This window comes from Pipistrellus hanaki, assembly GCF_964339955.1.
Source record: "Pipistrellus hanaki genome assembly, chromosome: 7".
NCBI classification, from domain to species: Eukaryota; Metazoa; Chordata; class Mammalia; order Chiroptera; family Vespertilionidae; genus Pipistrellus; species Pipistrellus hanaki.
Genome location: NC_140509.1, coordinates 53,239,166 through 53,259,835, shown reverse-complemented (window position 1 = coordinate 53,259,835; position 20,670 = coordinate 53,239,166). Strand labels below are relative to the sequence as shown.

General features: G+C 37.3%; 1 protein-coding gene across 2 annotated transcripts in view; it reads left to right on the top strand.

Annotated features, from left to right (window-relative positions):
- RTN4IP1 (reticulon 4 interacting protein 1) overlaps nucleotides 1-20,670 on the top strand; it is a 43,585-nt gene that overhangs the window by 683 nt on the left and 22,232 nt on the right. Inside the window, exons 1-6 of one of the 2 annotated variants that reach the window (XM_084890556.1) lie at nucleotides 70-235; nucleotides 368-756; nucleotides 5,705-5,856; nucleotides 6,637-6,705; nucleotides 7,597-7,721; nucleotides 18,543-18,591. In XM_084890556.1, coding sequence (XP_084746682.1) covers nucleotides 474-756; nucleotides 5,705-5,856; nucleotides 6,637-6,705; nucleotides 7,597-7,721; nucleotides 18,543-18,591 — 678 coding nt within the window. In that variant the 5' untranslated portion in view covers nucleotides 70-235; nucleotides 368-473. Of the gene's footprint in view, nucleotides 1-69; nucleotides 236-367; nucleotides 757-5,704; nucleotides 5,857-6,636; nucleotides 6,706-7,596; nucleotides 7,722-18,542; nucleotides 18,592-20,670 lie in introns of those variants that run through there. The other variant, XM_084890557.1, reaches the window with a different exon arrangement.

Genomic DNA, 20,670 nt, shown 5'->3' with positions numbered 1-20,670 from the left:
CTGCCATTGGTCGGATTGCAGCCCGAGGAAATGATCCTTGCACACGATTGGTTGGCGCCGTGAGGCACCTCCCTTGGCGGTGGCGGCAATCGAGTGGAAAGGAGACTCCGGGCTGGGGTCGCGGTGGGAGTTTGGAAGCGTCTGTTTCTCTGTGGCGTCGGGTTCGCGAGCTCAGTCCGTCGGTTCCGCCAAGTGCTTCCGAGACGGGGCAGAGTTCTGGAGGGTTTTGATTTTGGTCTGTGTTTAAGGGGTGGGGGTTGAGCGGGGGAGAGAATGGACAAAATACTGATTGGAACGTTAATTGGAGCATTGCATATGCGAAGAGCCATCTAATTCCACATTCTTCTTCCTTCATTTGCTCCATTAGGCTCACTTCATTTTTTGAATCCTCCGTCGGACAGTGTGTTTGGCCTAGTTCAGGGGTGACAGGTTGATCTGATTTCAGTGCATTTTAATCAGGGCAACTTAACCCCATGTTCGCGATGGAATTCCTGAAGACTTGTGTCCTTAGAAGAAAGGCGTGTGCTACGGTTTGCTTCTGGAGAAGCCACGTCACACTAAAGCTTTCCGTTAGGAAGATTAGTACCACCTCTCCGCGGAGCACGGTCATGCCCGCGTGGGTGATAGATAAATACGGGAAGAATGAAGTGCTTCGGTTTACTCAGAACATGATGATGCCCATCATTCACTATCCAAATGAAGTCATTATCAAAGTGCACGCTGCCAGTGTCAATCCTATAGATGTTAATATGAGAAGTAAGTTTGAAAGACATCCCTCGTTATTATGTTTTTTTTTTTCTTAAAAGAATTTCGCCAGGGTTCAGTAATTTTAAAAGATCAGTTGTTGTTTTACTACACTTCTTTGGTTAACACAAAGGAATGGTTTTAGGCTTTTGACAGTATGTCAGCAGGCAGTTCCAAAATGTGTGAAATTGCAATGCCCATGGTATACTTTAATCTTTTACAAAATGTTAAGTTGGAATTGCTTCCAGGAATCCTTAACATGTAAATTGGGACTTGAGAGTTGTGGCTACAGCTAACTGTATGGTATCCTCTCCTGGGAGTTTTGTGATATTCTGAGGTCTATCACAGGTTTTAGAGGTATGGTTATGTTTTCACATCAGTTCAGAATTTGCACTTTTGTAATAACTTCTTTGCACTCTCACTGTTCACAGCTTTCTGTATTTCTTCAGAAATTCCATCCTTGCCAGTACTTTCCTCCTTTTTGCTGTTGCATTTGGCCTCAGCAGTTAAAATACACTTTTCTGTTATCCTAAGGGGGAACAATGTTACTGTATCTTAATTTCTTCTGGGATATTCTAACAAAGGTTGAAGAGCACTATTGATTCCTTAAATATATAGTATGTAATTATAGTGCTGAAAAACTTAATTACTATTTGTGAATTACTTTAACTTTGGAGAGTAGTGACAAAAATATTGCTTATGGGAACTTATTCATGTCTTCTGAAAGAGTAAAAAACACACACACACACACACACACACACACATTTGGGATGATTGATCAGTTAACCTCAGTGCTCTAAACAAGCTTCCACATGAGTTATAATTTTATCACATATCTGTGTTTTGAAGGCCTATATGTAGACCTACAGTTCTCATCAGATTGCCTCAATAACAATTGTGCAGGGTGGGGCCAAAGTTGGTTTACAGTTGTATGTGAAATATAATTTATTCTTGTATTATTTATTAATTATTGTGTTATTTTCTATATGAACAACTTAAACCTACTTTTGCCCCATCCTGTATGTGAACATAGAATAATTAATCTTCTTTAATTTCTTCCTTTTTGTTTCTAGGTGTTGTGTGATAGAGTAGAATAGCAATTCTCAAATTTTTTGTTCTTAGATTTCTTTACATGCATAATAATGATTTGGCTTTTGTTTGTGTGAGTTATAGCTATGAATATATCTCCCTTGTTAGATATTAGAATAAGATAACTGGATCTTCATATGTATTTCTGTATTCAGTCTGTCACAATGTATCCATGATTTTGGGTCAAGACTTACTGTATTTTTGTTGTTCACTTTGACATCATAATTGCTACCACTATGTGAACATATTGTTTTATTCCATTTACACTGGATGTGAAGATAAATTTTTATAGGATATGTCTTTAAGTGGTTGTTTTACATCCAATGATAAGTGTTTACACCCAATGATCAATGAGTATAAATTGGAAGGTAGATTGTATACTCTGTTAACTACTACCTATTTCAGTACAGTACTTCACATATGTGGTTGTAATGCAGTCATTATTTTTATGGCATTTTACATTTTCACTCTAATTTAAGATTACAGACTAAAATTAGCAGTATTTTATCCATGAGCATATTTACATTTGTCTTCTTTTAGAACTGCTAACTTTCATTTCTTTGAATGCACATGCATAATTTGTATTGTGTACATTTCAATTTCAGCAGAATGGCTGGATTTGGACTTTTTTTGCTGCTATTTAATAATAAAATATTATAACATTTTACTTTTATATAGTATTCTTAAGACATCTTAGTTTATGATTTGAATGGGTAATATTATTTGCAAGTTACTCTATTTGCTACTCATGGATTCTTTTTGGAGAATGTGCAATTGCTGTTGCAGAAGGTATCTGAAATGGTAGCTTGGGGAAATAAGTAATAACTAGAAGCTTGTAAACTATAGGAAGCAGTTTTCCTTGACAAGAAAGCAAAGACATGCTATTTTCTTTTGAAAGATGAAAGTAGGCTGTTTTCCTGGAGATGACCATAATTGATGGACAGAAAATCATAACTTATTATAAATGGCTAAATAAATTTATAATATTTTATTCCCACCCCTCACTCCTTTGGTAACCATCAACTTGTTCTCCATATCTCTGGGACCGTTCCTGTTTTGTTTATTCATTTGTATTTTTAGATTCCACATCTAAGTGAAATATATAGTATTTGCCTTTCTCTGTCTGAATTATTTCACTTAGCCTAATACCCTCAATCCATCCATGTTGTTGCAGATGGCAAGATTTCATTCTTCTTTCCTGCTGGATAATATTTCATTGTATATATATATATTTCACATCTTCATTATCTGTTCATCTGTTGGACAGCTAGGTTGCTTCCATATTTTGGACATTACTAGGAATGCTGCAGTGAAATAGAATAATTTTGAAATAAAAAATACAGTCAGTAAGATTATACCAACAGTCTGGTTTCTTGAGGTGGAATTAAAGCTTTGAAACTGATGACAGATTTATGATTTTCCAAATTATTTTAATTCTGACCCAATCAAACTGACTACCTCTAACAATGGAATGAAGCTCCTAAGGGCCCTCTACTAGTTACTACTAGCTGCATTTTGGATTTGGGACTAGTTTAGCTAATACTTGTGAGCTGAGGCTAGTTAGTTGATACATTGGCATATCACAGTGACCAAGAAAACTAATTCTGCCCTGCAGGTCTGTACCTCAGAGAGGACTGAAGCTTTTTTGCAGCTCTGAAATAGCAGCTAATATTTGGTAGGACTAAATGCCTACTTCTGTTGCTCAAACCACATAGGAATTTCAGTCAATAATTGTTTAAATGTGTGTTATGGTGGAAATGGAATGTAAGATAGGAAAAGTAAAACATGATTTTTTATTACATGTGAAGCTTTTTTTTAAAATTTCTTTTCCTGATAGAGTGCACACCTAACTAGCTAGATGACAGATGTGAAATACTGGCATGATGGCTTAGATTTTCTGGGACTATCCCAACTTTCAAACACTTTCTCCCATATTTCTTTAATTACTAGAAAAACAGCTCTGCAAGCTACCCACCTGTTAGCATCTCTCCCTACATCTCCTACATTTCCTCCTACTTTATAAGTTAATTGTCATTGTTGTAAGCCCAGCCCTCCACTTGGGTTCTAGATTCAACCTCTTAGCTACTCTGAGCATTGTTTCAGCAGTTCTCTCCTGCAGCTTGAATCTTTTCTACTGGGTTATTCCCATTAGCATACAGACTGCTGCTTCTCCCCTCTTAAAGGGGGGTGGGGGGTGGGGGGAAGGAAGACACACTAAAAAATCCTCTTTCCATCTCAGTTGCATCTCGCACTGTCTCCTACTTCCCATTCTCTGTATCTCCTCCACACACAACAACTGCTCCTATCAAGGTCACCTAATGTGTACTACCCCTGAGAATGGGTCAGGGTAAAGGAGACATGCAGACTGGTTTAGTGATTCTGGAATTTAAATTTTGGTACATGACACTGGAAAGGTAAGCAGGGTGCTTATCTTGGAGAACTTTGCCACATGTTCTCAAAAAGATGTCAAGTAGGGAGACAATTACAGATACTTTTGTGTCTTGAATATATATATATATAATTTATTATTTTTAAAAAATTGGTTTCAGAAAGGAAGGGGGGTGCGGGGAGAGAGAAACATCAATGATGAGGAAGAATCATTAATTGGCTGCCTCCAGCACATCCCCTAATGGGGATCGAGCTTGTAGCAGAGACGTGCCCTGACTGGGAATTGAACCATGATCTCCTGGTTCATAGGTTGATGCTCAACCTCTGAGCCACACCAGCTAGTCCATTTTATATATTAGGATTATTGTAGATAGAGTAGCCAACTTATTTGAACAAAAATATGATCAGAATGTTTTCAGCTCTACTTAGCTGATATTTATGTAAATGTTCTTAAAAATAAATGGATATGTATAATAAAGCAATTAACTTGATTTAACGTATTAGAACAGGTGCAGATGAGTGGTCCTTTTCACTGGCGAATCAATCTGTGGACTTAATCCATAGATGTTCTGCAAATACTTTTTGGGAGGTGGGGGGCATTACTTACAGACCAATGTCAGTGTCAAATATAACTATGCCTTATTTATTGGTCTATTAACTTCAAACAGCTTTCGTGTTTCTCTTCTTCACCAGACTGGGCTCCAACAACTTTGTTGTTTAAAAAGTTTATGAATGACCTGAAACCGGTTTGGCTCAATGGATAGAGCGTCGGCCTGCGGACTGAAAGGTCCCAGGTTCGATTCCTGTCAAGGGCATGTACATTGGTGGCGGGCACATCCCCGGTGGGGGATGTGCAGGAGGCAGCTGGTCAATGTTTCTCTCTCATCGATGTTTCTAGCTCTCTATCCCTCTCTCTTCCTCTCTGTAAAAAATCAATAAAATATTTTTTTAAAAAGTTTATGAATGAATAAATTAAGGAAACTATCTTCAAAGAACAAACTAAAACTATAAGACAAAATACTGAAAGTACTGAAGGCAGTTTCAAAATTGGGTTTTAAACATTTTGAGCAATGGTAGCTTTAGTTTAACAAGTGATTATAATTTTCCAAGTAATTTTCTTTGAAAGGAACAGCATTCATTGTTTTGTTTCTTTTTTATTGAATTTATTGGTGTGACATTGGCTAATAAAATTATATTGGTTTCAGGTGTTCATTCTATAAAACGTCATCTGTATATTGTACTGTGTTCACCACCCCAAGTCAAGTATCCTTTGATCACCATTTATCCCCCTTTATCCATTTCTGCCTCCCACCCCCCTTCAGCACTCACTGTTTTTATGATTTGTGTGGTGGCAAAACAAAATTTAAATTTTATTTACAATCTACATCCAGATTATCTAGAATTATACCTGGCCTATACCCTGTAGGTAGTTTTTAAATCATCCCATTCTTTTGGAAGAAACAGATAAAACTGTATTTTATAGGTGGTTATGGAGCTGCAGCTTTAAATATGAAACGTGACCCTTTACATATTAAAATCAAAGGAGAAGAATTCCCCCTGACTCTGGGTCGGGATGTCTCTGGTGTGGTGATGGAATGTGGACTTGATGTAAAGTACTTCAAGCCTGGAGATGAGGTGAGTTATAGAATATTGCTATTCCTTTTCTAAGTATGCAAATTTCATTCTGCTTCTTTTGGAAATATATTCCATACCAGTGACCTTTCCTCTTCTTTCCAACAAATATACTGAGCTTTGGCTGGAACCCTTATTTTCGTCTCTGATATCCTTGGTTCTGGCAGAATAGCTTGACTCCACTCAAGTGTTCTAAATCTAGTGCTTAAGAATTACAGGACTTTTTGTATGATTGGGACTATTTTTCTTTTTATTGAAAGAATCTTTAAGTGACAATTTTCTATCTTATAGGCTAGCTGAAGTTTGGTATAATCACCTGTCACTTATCACTTTGAATTTTTACACCAAGAAATTAAAGTGAGTTCATAATAATAGCTAACACTGATCATGTTGCTTTTCATAAAATAATTCTTTAATCTCTATGAAGTAAGTACAGTCAGGCCCACTTTACAGATGGGGAAACCAAGCTATACAGCTACACAGAAGTTCCACAGCTGGTGAGTGGTGGAGCCAGGATTCATGCCCCAGAGACTGTGCTCTTAGTGGTATTCTCAAGTATGCAGACAGCAAATTCAGCGGGATTTACTGGCATCTGCTTCCAGTGTGGCTTGACATCAAGTGCAGAATCATACTAAATAATAGTAGTTATATGTAAAAATAACTTTTGGTGGTTGTATTGCTGACTTGTGCTTTTCTCATTGGGTGGAGTATGTATTGGGGACTTCCCTCCTGCTTAGCTTTGGTTAAAGATTTGTTTCTAATGAAGTTGTGTGTGTGTTTCAGGTCTGGGCTGCAGTTCCTCCCTGGAAACAAGGCACTCTCTCAGAGTTTGTTGTAGTCAGTGGGAATGAGGTAATTCACCAGTTCTGTGCTGAAATGCCATTAGAAAGTATAAACAAAGACTGACAAATATCTCTGAAATAATTGTGAGTTTTTTTCAGATCAGGTTCATGTTTAATGGATAGGTTTAAAAGAGCTGAGATAGAGAATAGGAATTTTTGAAAGATTAGAGAAGTATTTGATGTCATTTAATAACACTGCCTGCCAAAGTGGTATCTTTGTCTTGTGGAGCAGGGATTTGGAGTGAGATTTAGAAACCCTGCTGTGTTTCTTGGTTTTACCCAGTGTAAGTAGTGGAAACCAAATATACCAAATGGAGTGTACCGATTAATTATAAACAGAAGCATGGAAGTATCAAACTGTTTCAAGGAACCTTAAAAACAGGAATCTAATCAAATACATCAGGAAGTCTGACAATTTGAACAGAGAGAAAGGGGTTAACATTGCAGAAATTGGCTACAGAGGGAGGGAAGAGGGATATTACTAAGATTAGAAAAAGTCTGGAAAGATTACCTTCCAGTAAATGGGAGTAAAGGAAACAACTGATCTAAAAAAAACAAAAACAAAAAACAAGTTACAATGTGTTTATGAGGCTCAGGGTTTATTTGGATTTATTTCTGTGTATAGTCAGGACTAGTGGGATTATTGAATTAAACAGCTATATCTGATAATGTAGCCTATAAAACATTACTGAGCTTCTGACCCCAGGAGGGCAGGTTGAGTCATTTGGAGAATATTGCTTAGGGATAATCTTAAAGTAGGGTATGTAATAGATACTGAACCTGGTAGAATATTATAGACTTATCTATGAGAATGGTTGGATTCCTGTGCAAGTAAATGTATTTAATTGCATTCATAAGTTTGTAAGTCATTGCTTATTTTTACTGTTATCTTCAAATCTAGGTCTCTCACAAGCCCAAATCACTCACTCATACTCAAGCTGCCTCTTTGCCATATGTGGCTCTCACAGCCTGGTCTGCCATAAACAAGGTTGGCGGCCTGAATGAAAAAAATTGCGCAGGAAAACGGTAAGTATCAATGGTGGCATCTAAACCTTCTCCCTTTCCTTTTGTAAGGTTTTAGGCGTAGATTATCAGAAGCATTAAAACTAGGATCACTTACATGAGCAGAGTTGAGCTGACATTTAAAACAATTTCCAATGAACTCTCTTTGTGTCATTTTGCACTTTCTTAACTTTATTCTATTGATTCTTAGTTCAATCAAATGCAAATTTAAAATTGAAATATATAGATGGACTTTAGGACTCTGAACCTTCCAAAATAAAGCAGAATCATGTGTGACTCTTGGGGAAGAAGATCTGTGGCTTTTACCAGATTCCTAAAAGGGTTAAGAGTCACTTTATATAATTTCTAAAGAAAGGAGCGGGTATTTTTTTCCTACCTCTACTAGGAGTTGCTCTCTCATACTTGTAAATGTCTATGAAAAGCAGATAGAAAGAGAATGCAAAACACTGCTGAATAATCTTGAGGTCTCTTAGTCTCAATGCTTGGTATCCTTTAGGTTAATTCTGGTGCTTCAAGGCCTTGAATGTAATGCTTGTTTAAATTAGCAACAAAGGTGAGTAGAAATATCTTCGATGAATTGAGTTCAGATTCAGATTCTGCTGTTTCTAACTGAGTGGCCCACTTGGTCACTTCTTCTCCGTGAGTTTGTTTTTAATGAAATAATACAACTAGAACTATTGGCACAGGTTGTGACACATGGGAGGCACTCAATAAATAGTGGCCACTATCATTAACAATGAGATTATATTCTTCGAATTTTAGAAAGTTGGTATCAAAGGGAAAGCTAGGATCTAAGAACCGTTTAGTGGTTGTGATGAGGGAGAGAGCTATAGGTCAAATTTCAATAAATTACAATAACTTAGTTTTTGATTGCTAAGAATTGTGCAGATAAAATAACTGAAGTCTGTGCCATTTCATACTCCTGTTGTTGTGAAACATTGCACTTTACATTTAATGTGTTGAGTTACAGAGCATTGGATTTAATGAAAGTTGTATTCCTGAAAGCAGCATGATGAAGGCTATTCATCTAATGAGGTGCTACCCTTTATTGTAGAATTCAAAGCAAATATTTATTCTAAAGGTCAACCATGTTTATTTTTTAAGCTTTGAGGCTTATCTTTCTTGAAGTTGCCATTTTGGATCAACACTTTGTTTAAATTACATTAGTTTGACCACATAGATTTTTCTAATGACTTGTCGCAGTTAATAACCTTGCAAAAATCTTATTCAAGATTTTTAGACCTTTATTTTTATTATTGTAGGCTCTGCATTGACACTGATGTTTTATTGCTTTGTTTTTCCTTAAAAGCATTATACTTTCTATGCCCACATGACTATGTGGTTAAAGATCTGTCATTCCTTTCACCATTTCAGGGTGCTCCAGGCATACTTTTATTTAGTACCCCGAAGAAAACAATTTAGAAACAGATCTAGCTCTCTCTTCTCAGATACACAGATGTATGCCCCCACTTTATTGTTGGGTTTTTGAGTAATTCTGTGTTATCTTTTATTTGAACAATAATGGTTTGGAACTGGGGAAGTAGACCCTTGACTTCTATTCTCTGCTGCTAACTAATCAGGCAACAATATGCATGCTATCTATGATTTCTTCACACTTTCCTCCATGATACTGAATGTAGGAAAGTGTAAGTGTTAGGAGAGCTTTGAGAAGTGGAAAGTTTTATCCCCTATAAGGTGATTTTATATTATATTGCGTTGTGTCTGTTCACTGATTTAGTCCAGTTAACCAAACTGGAGTGTATCCATTGTGAAGAGCCTCACTAGATCACGTCATAGACTTCTGTCACACTCCGACGTGTGTGGTGACCCAGGATGCCTTTGTTCCAAATGGCAGTGAGAGTTTGGCCCTGGTGCTCTAAGAAATTTTAGTTTACAGAAATTACTACACATGGGTGGTAATAATGGCCTACCTCTCCAACCTCTTATTTGTGAGAAACACATGAGAGAGTTAATTAAAGCCCTTAAAATACCGTGAAAAATACTCTACATGGGGAAATTACTACCAGAGTGGAATTTTACTATACCTAAACCCAGAGGTTGCAGTGCCCAAAGTGGCCTCTCTAAGCAATAATTCTTTTTCTATTAGCTACCGGCATTAAGACACACTTTAGTATGCACAAAGCAGGTCTGTGTTTGTTATTAAGGACTTAAAGTCTGTTTTTATTTTCATTATTATTTTTTATTGAATTTATTAGGGTGACATTGGTTAATAAAATTATATAGGTTTCAGGAGTACAATTCTGTAATACATTATCTGTATATTTTATTATGTGTAAAGTCTGTTTTTCTAACCAGTTAATTAAAAAACAAAACCCAGCAATGATAAAAATACCCATTAGCACCTTGGGATTATTGACAAACAGCATTTTGAAATTAAGACAATGCTTTCTAAGAGTTTGAAGGTGTTTACCTTTTCCTTTTAGTTATATAATTTTTGCAAAACCTGAGCATCAGTGAACCAAGGGGATAACTTAATATTAATGTCATATAAAATGTTATTTTTGCCCACACTTTGTTATCACTAGAAAATTTCAGGTGAAATGATTTCCTTCTTACCTGCCCATCATCATTTCTTCATAATTTATTCAATAGGAACCCATAGATAACTTAGGGAACTTAAAATGAATACAATTTTTTAAAAAAGTGCTAACACTAGATATATTTTTTAAAATATATTTTTATTGATTTCAGAGAGGAAGGGAGATGGGGAGAGGGATGGAAACATCAGTGAGAGAGAATCTTTGATCTGCTGCCTCCTGCACGCCCCCTACTGGGGATCTAGCCCACAACCTGGGCATGCACCTTTGACCAGAATTGAACTTGGGACCCTTCAGTGTGCTGATGTTCTAGCCACTGAACCAAACCAGCTAGGGCCTTTTCAGTTCTTGTTATTTGAACTCTGAAGTATCTGGCACCATTGACCACTTAATACTCACCTTTCCAATGGTTTCAGGGACACCAGGCTCCTATAATTTTCCTCTCACCTTTGTGACTAGTTCTTGTCATTTTTAAAGCCTATTTTCCCTCTTTCTTCCTGTTACTATTTTCCTTGTGTCCCACTTCATCATTTCTATCTCCCAGGATTATCTCATTTACTCTCAGTTCTATATATTTTGGTAACTTGCAGATTTATGTTTATAACCCCAACTTCTCTACCAGTGTCCCCTTTGTATCTGAAACTCAACTTGAGCAAAACAAGACTAGCTTATCACCCTGCCTTCCTGTAGATTCCTAATGTCAGTTAACTGTGATTTACCTTGAGCCAACATCTGGTAATCATTTACAAATCCTGCTCTTTTCCATTCCACTGTACAACTCTATGTTCATGTCACGTAAAATTTAAGATTGTCAAATTTGGAAAAACATCTTTAAAATTTCTTTAACATATGAGCTACAGATTTTGAGGCATTTGAAGTTTTGTCCTGCAGTGAATAAACCTTACATACCTTTGCATTTTAACTGACAATCCTCATTAACTTGTTGTTGATGTCTTCCCTTTAGTGGTGTCAAGTGGCAAAAGTAATACAATTTAGTAACCAGTTTGATGTTCTTTTTTTTTTTTTTTAAATATATTTTATTGTTTTTTTACAGAGAGGAAGGAAGAGAGAGAGAGAGTTAGAAATGTCAATGAGAGAGAAACATCAGCCAGCTGCCTCTTGCAGCTGGGGATGTGCCTGCAACCAATGTACATGCCCTTGACCGGAATCGAACCTGGGACCTTTCAGTCCGCAGACCGACGCTCTACTGCTGTGCCAAATCGGTTTTGGCTTGATGTTCTTTATTCAAGGGAAGGCAGTCCATGCATTGGGGGAAGTCAGTGCCTCACAAGCAGTGGGGCACTCTTCCCCAGGGATTTTGGACAAGAGCATGTTTTATAGAAGTTAGAAAAGCCAACATGGAAACAGGGAGTGATTGGTGAGGAGGTCAGTGATTGGTGAGGCTAAGGTGTCCTACTTTCTAGGATAGGGTAAGCTAGTGAAAGCTGAATTGGAGGATTGTAATTACTTTTATGTTTCCTTGGCAGCGATGCATTTCCCATAAATGCAAGCTGACTTAGGTTTAGATTTGTGATGTCTTTTAATTGTAAGGACTTTCTACAGACTTCTGGTTCTGTACATCTCAAACCTTGTTTGACCATGTCCTTTCTCATCGCTCTCATAATCTAGTGCTAGGTGCAATGGTCCTCAATCATATCATAATAAAATTTCATAATGCCTTATTGTCTTGTCATCTTTTACAGGGGCCTCAGCCAGAAACTTCAAAGGGTAGAGGAAAAAGATATTTTCCCTCTCCTACATAGCCGATGAAGCTTAAGCTTTGGGCCCTGAGAAGAGCCCAGCAATATATTTGTGTGGACATATTAGCGGGAAGTTGGGATATTCCTAGAAGCCATTATGCAGAGAAAGAGACTTTCCTCTACCCTTCTAAGTTCTTTTGGCTGATCTGCTGAACAAATTGACATGAGACAGATTAGCAAGAGAAAATAATCAAGTTGAATTTTATATATATATATATATATATATATATATATATATATATATATATATAACACACACACACACACACACACACACACACACACGTATACACACAGACACACATATAGTAACTCCATATACATGAGAGGGTCCAAGACTCCCCATACATGAGAGCTTCAGAGACAGAAAGTTAAAATGAGCAATAAAAGGCATTCTGAGCTAGGAATGAGGTAAGTCACCTTAGAGCAGGGGTCTTCAAACTACGGCCCGCGGGCCACATGCAGCCCCCAGGGGAGTCTGATTCTGCCCGCCAGGTTTTTTGGGCAGTGAGCGCAGCCAAGGTGTTACAGTAGGAATTAGTAGTTCATATAGTCCGGCCCTCCAGCTCTCTGAGGGACCGTGATCTGGCCCCCACTTTAAAAAGTTTGAGGACCCCTGCCTTAGAGCTTCAGAGGGGAGGAAGGTCATTCAGATATTTAGTAATTATTAGAAGTTTACCCTGCTTTAGAGATAGGTCATAAACAGTTATTTCTGGTGATAACGGTTAAAATGGGCAAGAGCCCTAATTTTAAGTTCTTTTAGGGGGAGATAAAATTTTTTCTTAAGACTAAAGTGTCTTGATTGCTTTTAGCACAAAAAAAAGTCCACATACCAAAATAGCACACCTTGGGGAGTCTGTTCTGTATCCTTTCCACATCCTTATATTAAGATAGCCTATAACAATTCTATTCAGAAATTACAATGAACAATCAGTATTTCCCATTAAACGCAAAGCAAATATGTTTTTAAATCAACTTTCCTTCAGCCCAGTCTTGTCTCATCTGAGAAGAGGGGAAGTATAATATACTGTAGGAGTGAAGAGACAGAACTTTCAACTGATTGTGATTAGTAGGGGAGGAAAAATCTTAAACTATTCAATATGTTTAGGTGACATATTTTGAGATTGCATGTCCCGAACTCTGTCAGATCGATGGTAAATTCTTCTCCGGCCACATCACTTCTCTCTCTCATCCACACTTTCGTTGCATCCTAAATGATCCTGCCCTCATCCCTCTTCCTCCATCCTGTGCCATATTGAAGGAACCAGTTCCCACTGCCTATCCTATTTAGGGAGATGTGTTCCCAGTACCCTGGGTTGAAATTCTGAGTACATTTCCCACAGAATCATTGTTAATACTTTGCATGAGGTTCTTGTTTCATTATGGGTTAACTAAACCTTTTTAAACTGCTACCCTGGGCATCTTGCCAAGATGTATAAATAGCCTTGTTTTCATGGGAAAATGTGTTTAAAGTTCCAAACAACTAATTCACACATGAACTTTTCTATAACTTGGGGAATGTGTCTACATGAATTACTGATGCATAAAAGAAGGACACAAGTCCAGGCTGTTTCGGTCATGTTTGGTTGATTTGTTTTGTAGCTATATTCCACTTATTCAGATCGGTTTTCTCACTCACTTCAGGGAATTAACTTAGCATATTATGATATACTTTGCTACCTTTCACTCGTCCTCTCTGCTCCGCCCCCTGCCCAGATTAAAAAGCAGTGTCTGAAAATGAAATGATACATTTTCAGTGTCATCCTTGTTAAGGAGAGGGAGAGACAGAGAGAGAGAGATGTCTGTGAGAGAGACACATGGATTGGTTGCCTTTGTACAATTTCCAACCAGGGCTGGGGATCCAGCCTGCAACCAAGGTACATGCCCTTGGCCAGAATCAAACCCGGGACCCTTCAGTCCATGGGCTGACGCTCTTTCAATGGAGCCAAACCAGCTAGAGCATCATCCTTATTTTTGAAAGACCAGTTGTTTCTACTGATGGAAGATTTAGCCATATTTAAATCATCTTTGTTTCTGAGCTATTAGGACTTAATAAAGGGCATTCTGCTCTTATGATGTGGCTGTTTCCTCCCCCAAGGGTCTGAGGGGAATTGTGCAGGTCATTTGCTTCTGTGTTCAAAAGGCAGAGAAACTAAACATAAGCTTAAATTAGATTGAAAAACCAATTCTTTTTCCTTGACTCCTATAGTATACCTTCATGATCATCATTTCACAGGTGGGAATCTGAGGCCTAGATAGTCAGTGGGAGTGTTGGGACTGGACCCCAGGTTTCTAGGTGCCAGCCCTGGCATTCAGAGATTTCTGGGGCTAACCCAGAATATACAAGTTTGAAAGATGATTCCCTACTTCTGGATCTCTTGCTATTTTGTAGTACATTTCATGTATTTTTTATTTGTAAGACAATTAGTGTGTTGATACCCTTGCCTCATATAATATTGAAAAACGTGATTATAGAGGACATAGGTGCCAAAATGCTAAGTAAAAAGTTAGTCAGGAAAAAAAAAGCCAATAGTGCATTAGCATCTTAATGTATTTTAGGAAGAACTCAGAAGTTGGGCAGAAATTACATAAAATTAGATTTTAAGGTTTAATAATTCATAAGCAATTTAATAATTATTCATGCTTTTGTCCATATTTAATAAGTCTGCCACAATGCAATTCTCACTGACTTCAAAAGAAGATCTGTATGTGGACTTAGGAAATGTGAGAGAAATGTGAGAGAAAATCTTGGCAATTTTGAATTATAGTGCTTTTTGTAAATAGAGTATTTTCTGGCACTTGCTCTGTATAAACCACTAAGCAATACAGCATGCCTTTCTGTACTCTAACAGGCTTCTACTTAATGAGGTTTGAGTATATATTTGAGTATATATTGTAGCTACTGGGTAGAAAGTATTCCAAGTATAGCATGTAAGTGAAGGGCAGCTGTGGGTAAGCACAGCAGAGCTTTCCCTTTGTAGTGAAAGCGCTTTGAAGAGTACAACAAGAATAGTTAGTTTAGCCACAGGACTTTACACTGTAGAGAATCAACGGACTTAGTGCTAGCTTGGAAATGTATTTTGCCTGCAGTCCCTTTGTGGGACTTTCTTTGTTTGAAGCCAAGTAGGGGCCGTGGTTGAACCTGCACAGAACATGGAGTTTGCAGGACCAGCGAATGCTGTGTCCCCAGGGCTTCTTTACAAGCTGACCAATGGTATGCAGACTTCAGTGGGCTTGCTCCTTTCCTGTTTTGCACTGAGGCGCCATCAAGTGGCAATATCCAGAACTGAAGCTGCTATTGCAGCTCTCCCTCTGCTGCCAAGGCATTGCTTAGAAACACATTTTTGCATTTTAATTTGGAGGAATGATACTGCTTTGGATCAAGAATTAGAGGGAAGCAATGAACTGACAATAATGAGGTCAGAGACCTATGTGGCAGTTGGATCCTCAAGCAACCATTATATTTGGCATCCTCTTAAATCCAGCATTCTCAGAGAATTAAAAATTATTTAAAGCCCGTTTCTGTACTGGGACAAACTTTAATGCAGCCTTTCAAATAGCCAGGTGATTTATTCATTTGGGCAATAGCAGTTGTTGCCTTAATTATAGGATAAAATGCTAATTTAGATTTTTCCCCCCTGTACACTGTAGTTGTGTTCACCACCCAAAGTCAAGTCTCTGTCCATCACCATTTATCCCCTCTCTACCCTCTCCCACCTCCCTCTACTCTCTCCACCCTGCAATCACCCACACTGTTGTCCATGAGTTTTTTCTTTTTTCTTTTTTACTCAGCAACACCCCCACTGTGTCTGCTGCATCTAGGGTGGTATGCCCAGTGCTTGGGCATAATGTGAGATCTGTCCTCAAAACTTTGCAGAATAGCTTGGGAAACAAGTGAATGAATGAAAATGAACAATGTGCCAAAGGCAGGGTATCAGGTTTGGGGCTATCTCAGGAGTATTGTGCAGGAAAACTTGGACTTGAGCCTTCAGAGGAAGGAGAGACCTTAGCAGATAGTGAAGGCATTTGAGAGCCTGAGGAATGAGCTTATGTACATGGGACTTGAGGTAAGAAATGAGGGACCCAGGGTGGCTGAGAGTTCTGTTCAGGAAATAGTGAGAGGGGTCAGAATTCAGATGAAGATTAGATTGTGAAGAACTTAAATGAGAGTTTGACTAATTGCCTTTCTGTAAGAATGGGCCACAATAAGAGGGTAATTGTGACTGAATTAATCTTTGGATGTATCAGTGAGGCAGTTTAATGCTTTTTCCCTTCATTTAAGTACTAAAGCGATTAAATATGTGAACTGAAGGATTTTAGAGTAATTGATCTTTAAAGTTTCTTCTATTTATAATTTATAATTTAGTGAATTTCAATGTAATTCTTCTGTAAGAAATAAATGTACAAGGAGACTTTTAAAATTACATTTAATGATATTAATTTTAAAGGGAACAGCTGGCTCAGAAACTTTACTAATAACTTTTAAGATCTAAAGCCAATATGTCAAACTCTTGGCCCTCAGGCTGCATGCAGCCTACAACAAATATTTTTGTGGCCCAGCCAATATAACGGTATCTAAGAAACGTTTTAATAAAAATTTTGTAATTTAATTTTACAATATACTGTTATACATAATTATTAATAACAAACTACAATGTTTGCTAATGACTGATTACTATAATCATGTTGCTGGGAGTTTTGTGAGAATTAGTGAGAGGGGTCAGAATTCAAATGAAGATTAGATTGTGAAGAACTTAAATGAGAGTTTGACTAATTACCTTTCATAGAATGGGCCACAATAAGCAGGTAATCTTGAATGATTACCCTTAAGTGCCTTACTCGCAGGCGCACCATTTCTCTCCATTAATACTAGCAGCAAATATTTTAGCAGCCAATTGCCACATCATTAGTCTTATACTGACTTGTTTGCTGTGCGCAACAGGAAGTATTTTCCTTTCGGAGAATAAGAAAAATAGGTTTGTTTGTGTTACTCTTATTAATTTGTGCAGTTATTCAGTGTCTGGTAAGTTAATGTTCAAGAGAAAATATTAATTTTTATTAAAATGTTCTATTATTTTATGTTAAAATTTACTCATATATTTCAGCCCTTTGTATTTAGCATGTCTCTATGTAAATAAACCAACGTTTCTATGAAAATGGAAGTTTTTGTTTTTTACTGCCCATATAAACTTAAACCTTGTTTATTTGGCTTGTGTTAGCCTTTGAGTTTGACTGCTTGGTCTAAAGAGTGACAACCAGCTTTCTGTAATTTGGGTAAGAGAGAAAAATCTAAAATGAAACTAGGGCTAAGATTGTAGATAGAATACATGCTCTAAGTTCCGGTGTACTTTCTAGAGACCGGTGGCAAAATTCTCCATACTTCCCAGCAGCCAAGGCAAAGAGGGACGCACAGCTAGCAGTTATACAATGTGTCATGACAAATGGAAGCACAGCTACTCCCACCACTTAATCTTCAAAAAATGTTTTTCTATAGGCACTCTTAACGAGAATTCTTGTGAAGGATTTTGTCAACGGTATCTCCTTAGCTAAAGTATTAAAAGTCAACTGTCACTATAATGTCCCTCAGCCTATATTGGTAGCATAACATCAAAGTGCAGTTCAGTACAAACAATTGTCTGGGGACCTGAAACTGCAGTCTAACGAAGGTAATGCACTGGTGCTCTGGCTTAAGAATAAAATTTAGTAAGAGTATGGAAAGCAGTGATTCTTGAATAGTGGGTCCATTTCTTTGGGAAATTGATAGTTGGTCTGGGTACCTCTCCTCCCCAATGCACATACGCACAATCATACCAAATTTTGTTCATTATTTTAGTCTATTCACAATTTCAGAGGGTTCACACCCTTACCCCTCCCACTCTCACTCATTCATAATCTTCCTGATGTACACTCTTGGTCTAGAGTTGCAGGTGGGCTACAGTAATCAAACATGGCAAAAACCGGAGCAAAGAATGTTTGTGCTGATAGGACAGATTCATCTGCTTTCACAGGAAGCCAAATTGAGGCTGAGATTTCCATTTATGAAAGTCGATGAGCTTGACGAGACATGTGTGAACAAAAGATGTTTATTCCACTTTGCCTGGAATGTGGTCAGGAATGTGATTTTTCTTAGAGAGCAACTGAATCTACTCTAACACACTAAAAAGGATCCCAGAGCTCTTTCTCTTACAGAGAAAGCCATGGTGATTTTAACTTAGAAAAATTGTCAGATGTTCCAAGAACCATCTGAGCTTCTTTAAAAAAGACAAATTATTGGTAGTTTTAGTATTTTTAGTAAAGTTTATAGAATGTCTATCTTGAAGTACTTATAGCTTACTGGTGAATTTAAAATAAAAATCCTTATGTAATAGAATCTTGGGAAGCTGAATGACTATTTGCTTTTGGGATTGTTTATCTTTAAGCCAGTTGCATGGTAAAAACATCTTGTTTATTTACCCAATTTTATTGACTTAATGTTCTCATTAATTGTAGTTTCTTTTGCATTGCAGTGTTTTAATATTGGGTGCTTCAGGCGGAGTTGGTACTTTTGCTATACAGGTAAACAATTTTTTTCTTTAAATTTTGAAAAGAATTTATATGTGCTGCTCTAGGGTTTTGTTGTTGTTGTTGTTGTTGTAGTAGAATTAATACATTAACAAGAGAAATAATAAGACTGATTGATGATGGAGGTGATGATAGTTTAAGACTTATTTTGAGCTAACTATAGTATGCTAGCACTTTACAAACATTAACTATTTAAGCCTGCTAGGTGTTTTTTTTTTGTTTTTTGGTTTGTTTATTTTAGATTACATCTATATATATAAAAGCTTAAGTGAACATCACAACCAAACAGACAACCAAACAGGCTTCATGGGGCGACCAGGCCAGCAGAGGGGGTCAATGAGGGGCAACCAAATGACCAAACAGCAAGCTACATGGGGTAACCAGGTCAGCAGGAGGTTAGTGAGGGGCAACCAAATGACCGAACAGCAGGCTGCATGGGACGACCAAGCCTGCAAGGGGGCAGTTGGGGGAAATCAGGCCGGCAGAGGGGGGCATTGAGGGGTGACCAGGTCGGGGGGGGGGCAGTTGGGGGCAACTAGGCCGGCAGGGGGGAAGTTGGGGGTGACCAGGCTAGCAGATGGGGGGGGGGTAGCTAGGAGCGATCAGACAGGCAGGCAGGTGAGCAGTTAGGAGCCAGTGGTCCTGGATTGTGAGAGGGTGCAGGCTGGGCTGAGGAGACTAAACCCTCCCTCCCTCCCCCCCCCCATGCATGAATTTCATGCACTGCCTTAGTTAGTTAATAACACTAATTTTTAGGTGTACAACATTATAATTCAGAATATACTATATACATTGTAGAGTGCTCACCACCACTAAAAGTTTAGATTCCATCCATCACCATATATTTGGCCCCTTTTAAGCATTTGACCTCCCCTCACTTCTTCCCCTCTGGTAACCACTATTGTATTGTCCCTAGTTTTTGTTTTGTTTGTTTCTTTTTGGTTGTATATTTCACATGTGAATGAAATAATACAGTTTTTGTTCTTTTTATGTCTGATTTATTTCACTTAGCATAATATCCTCAAGATCCATTTATGTTATTACAAATAGCAATACTGTCTTTTTTATGGCTGAGTAGTATCCTATTGTATATGTAGTTTTTAGTTGGTTGTTTATGTTTCTTATTTTGATTGTTGATTATATGAGTTCTTTATATATTTTGGATGTTACCTTATTATTAGATATATCATTTGCAAATATTTCTCCTATTCAGTTGCTTGCCTTTTTGTTGTTGATAATTTCCATTGCTGTGCAGGAGCTTTGTATTTTTTATATAGTCCCATTTGTTTACTTTTGTTTTGTTTCCCTTGCTATTCAAGTCAAATCCACAAAATCATCACTAAAACCAATGTCCAAAGGCTTAATGTCTATGATTTCTTCTATGTATTTTATGGTTTCAAATCTTTCAAGTCTTTACTCCATTTTGAGTTAATTTTTGTGTATGGTATAAGATAGTAGTCTATTCTTTTGAATGTGGTTGTCCAGTTTTCCCAACATCATTTATTGAAGGGACTTTTCTTTTCTATTGTATATTCTTGGCTCCTTTGTTGTAAATTAGTTGTCTATATAAGTGTGGGTTTATTTTTAGACTCTCAGTTCTATTCCATTGGACTGTGTTTGTTTTTCTGTCAGTACCATGCTGTTATTTATTTATTTATTTATTATTACTGTAGCTTTGTTGTATAGTTTGAAATTGAGGAGTATGATACCTCTAGCTTTGTTCTTTTTTCTCAATATTGCTTTGGTTACTAGGGGTCTTTTGTGGTTCCTTACAAATTTTAAGGTTTTTTGCTCTCTGTAAAAAATGCCATTGGAATTTTGATAAGAATTGTATTGAATCCATAGATTACTTGAGGTAATATGGACATTTTAACAATATTGATCCTAATGCATGAGCACAGAATCTCTCTCCATTTCTTTGTGTCTCCTTTCATTTCTTTTAAAAATGTAAAAAATTCTTAAAAAAATGACTTTTTATCTTATCAATAGAAAGATTATTATTTCATGAATTTCTAAATTCACATAAATTGCTTTTTCTTAAAAGCCTGAGGGAAAGGTAGGTTCAATAAATTC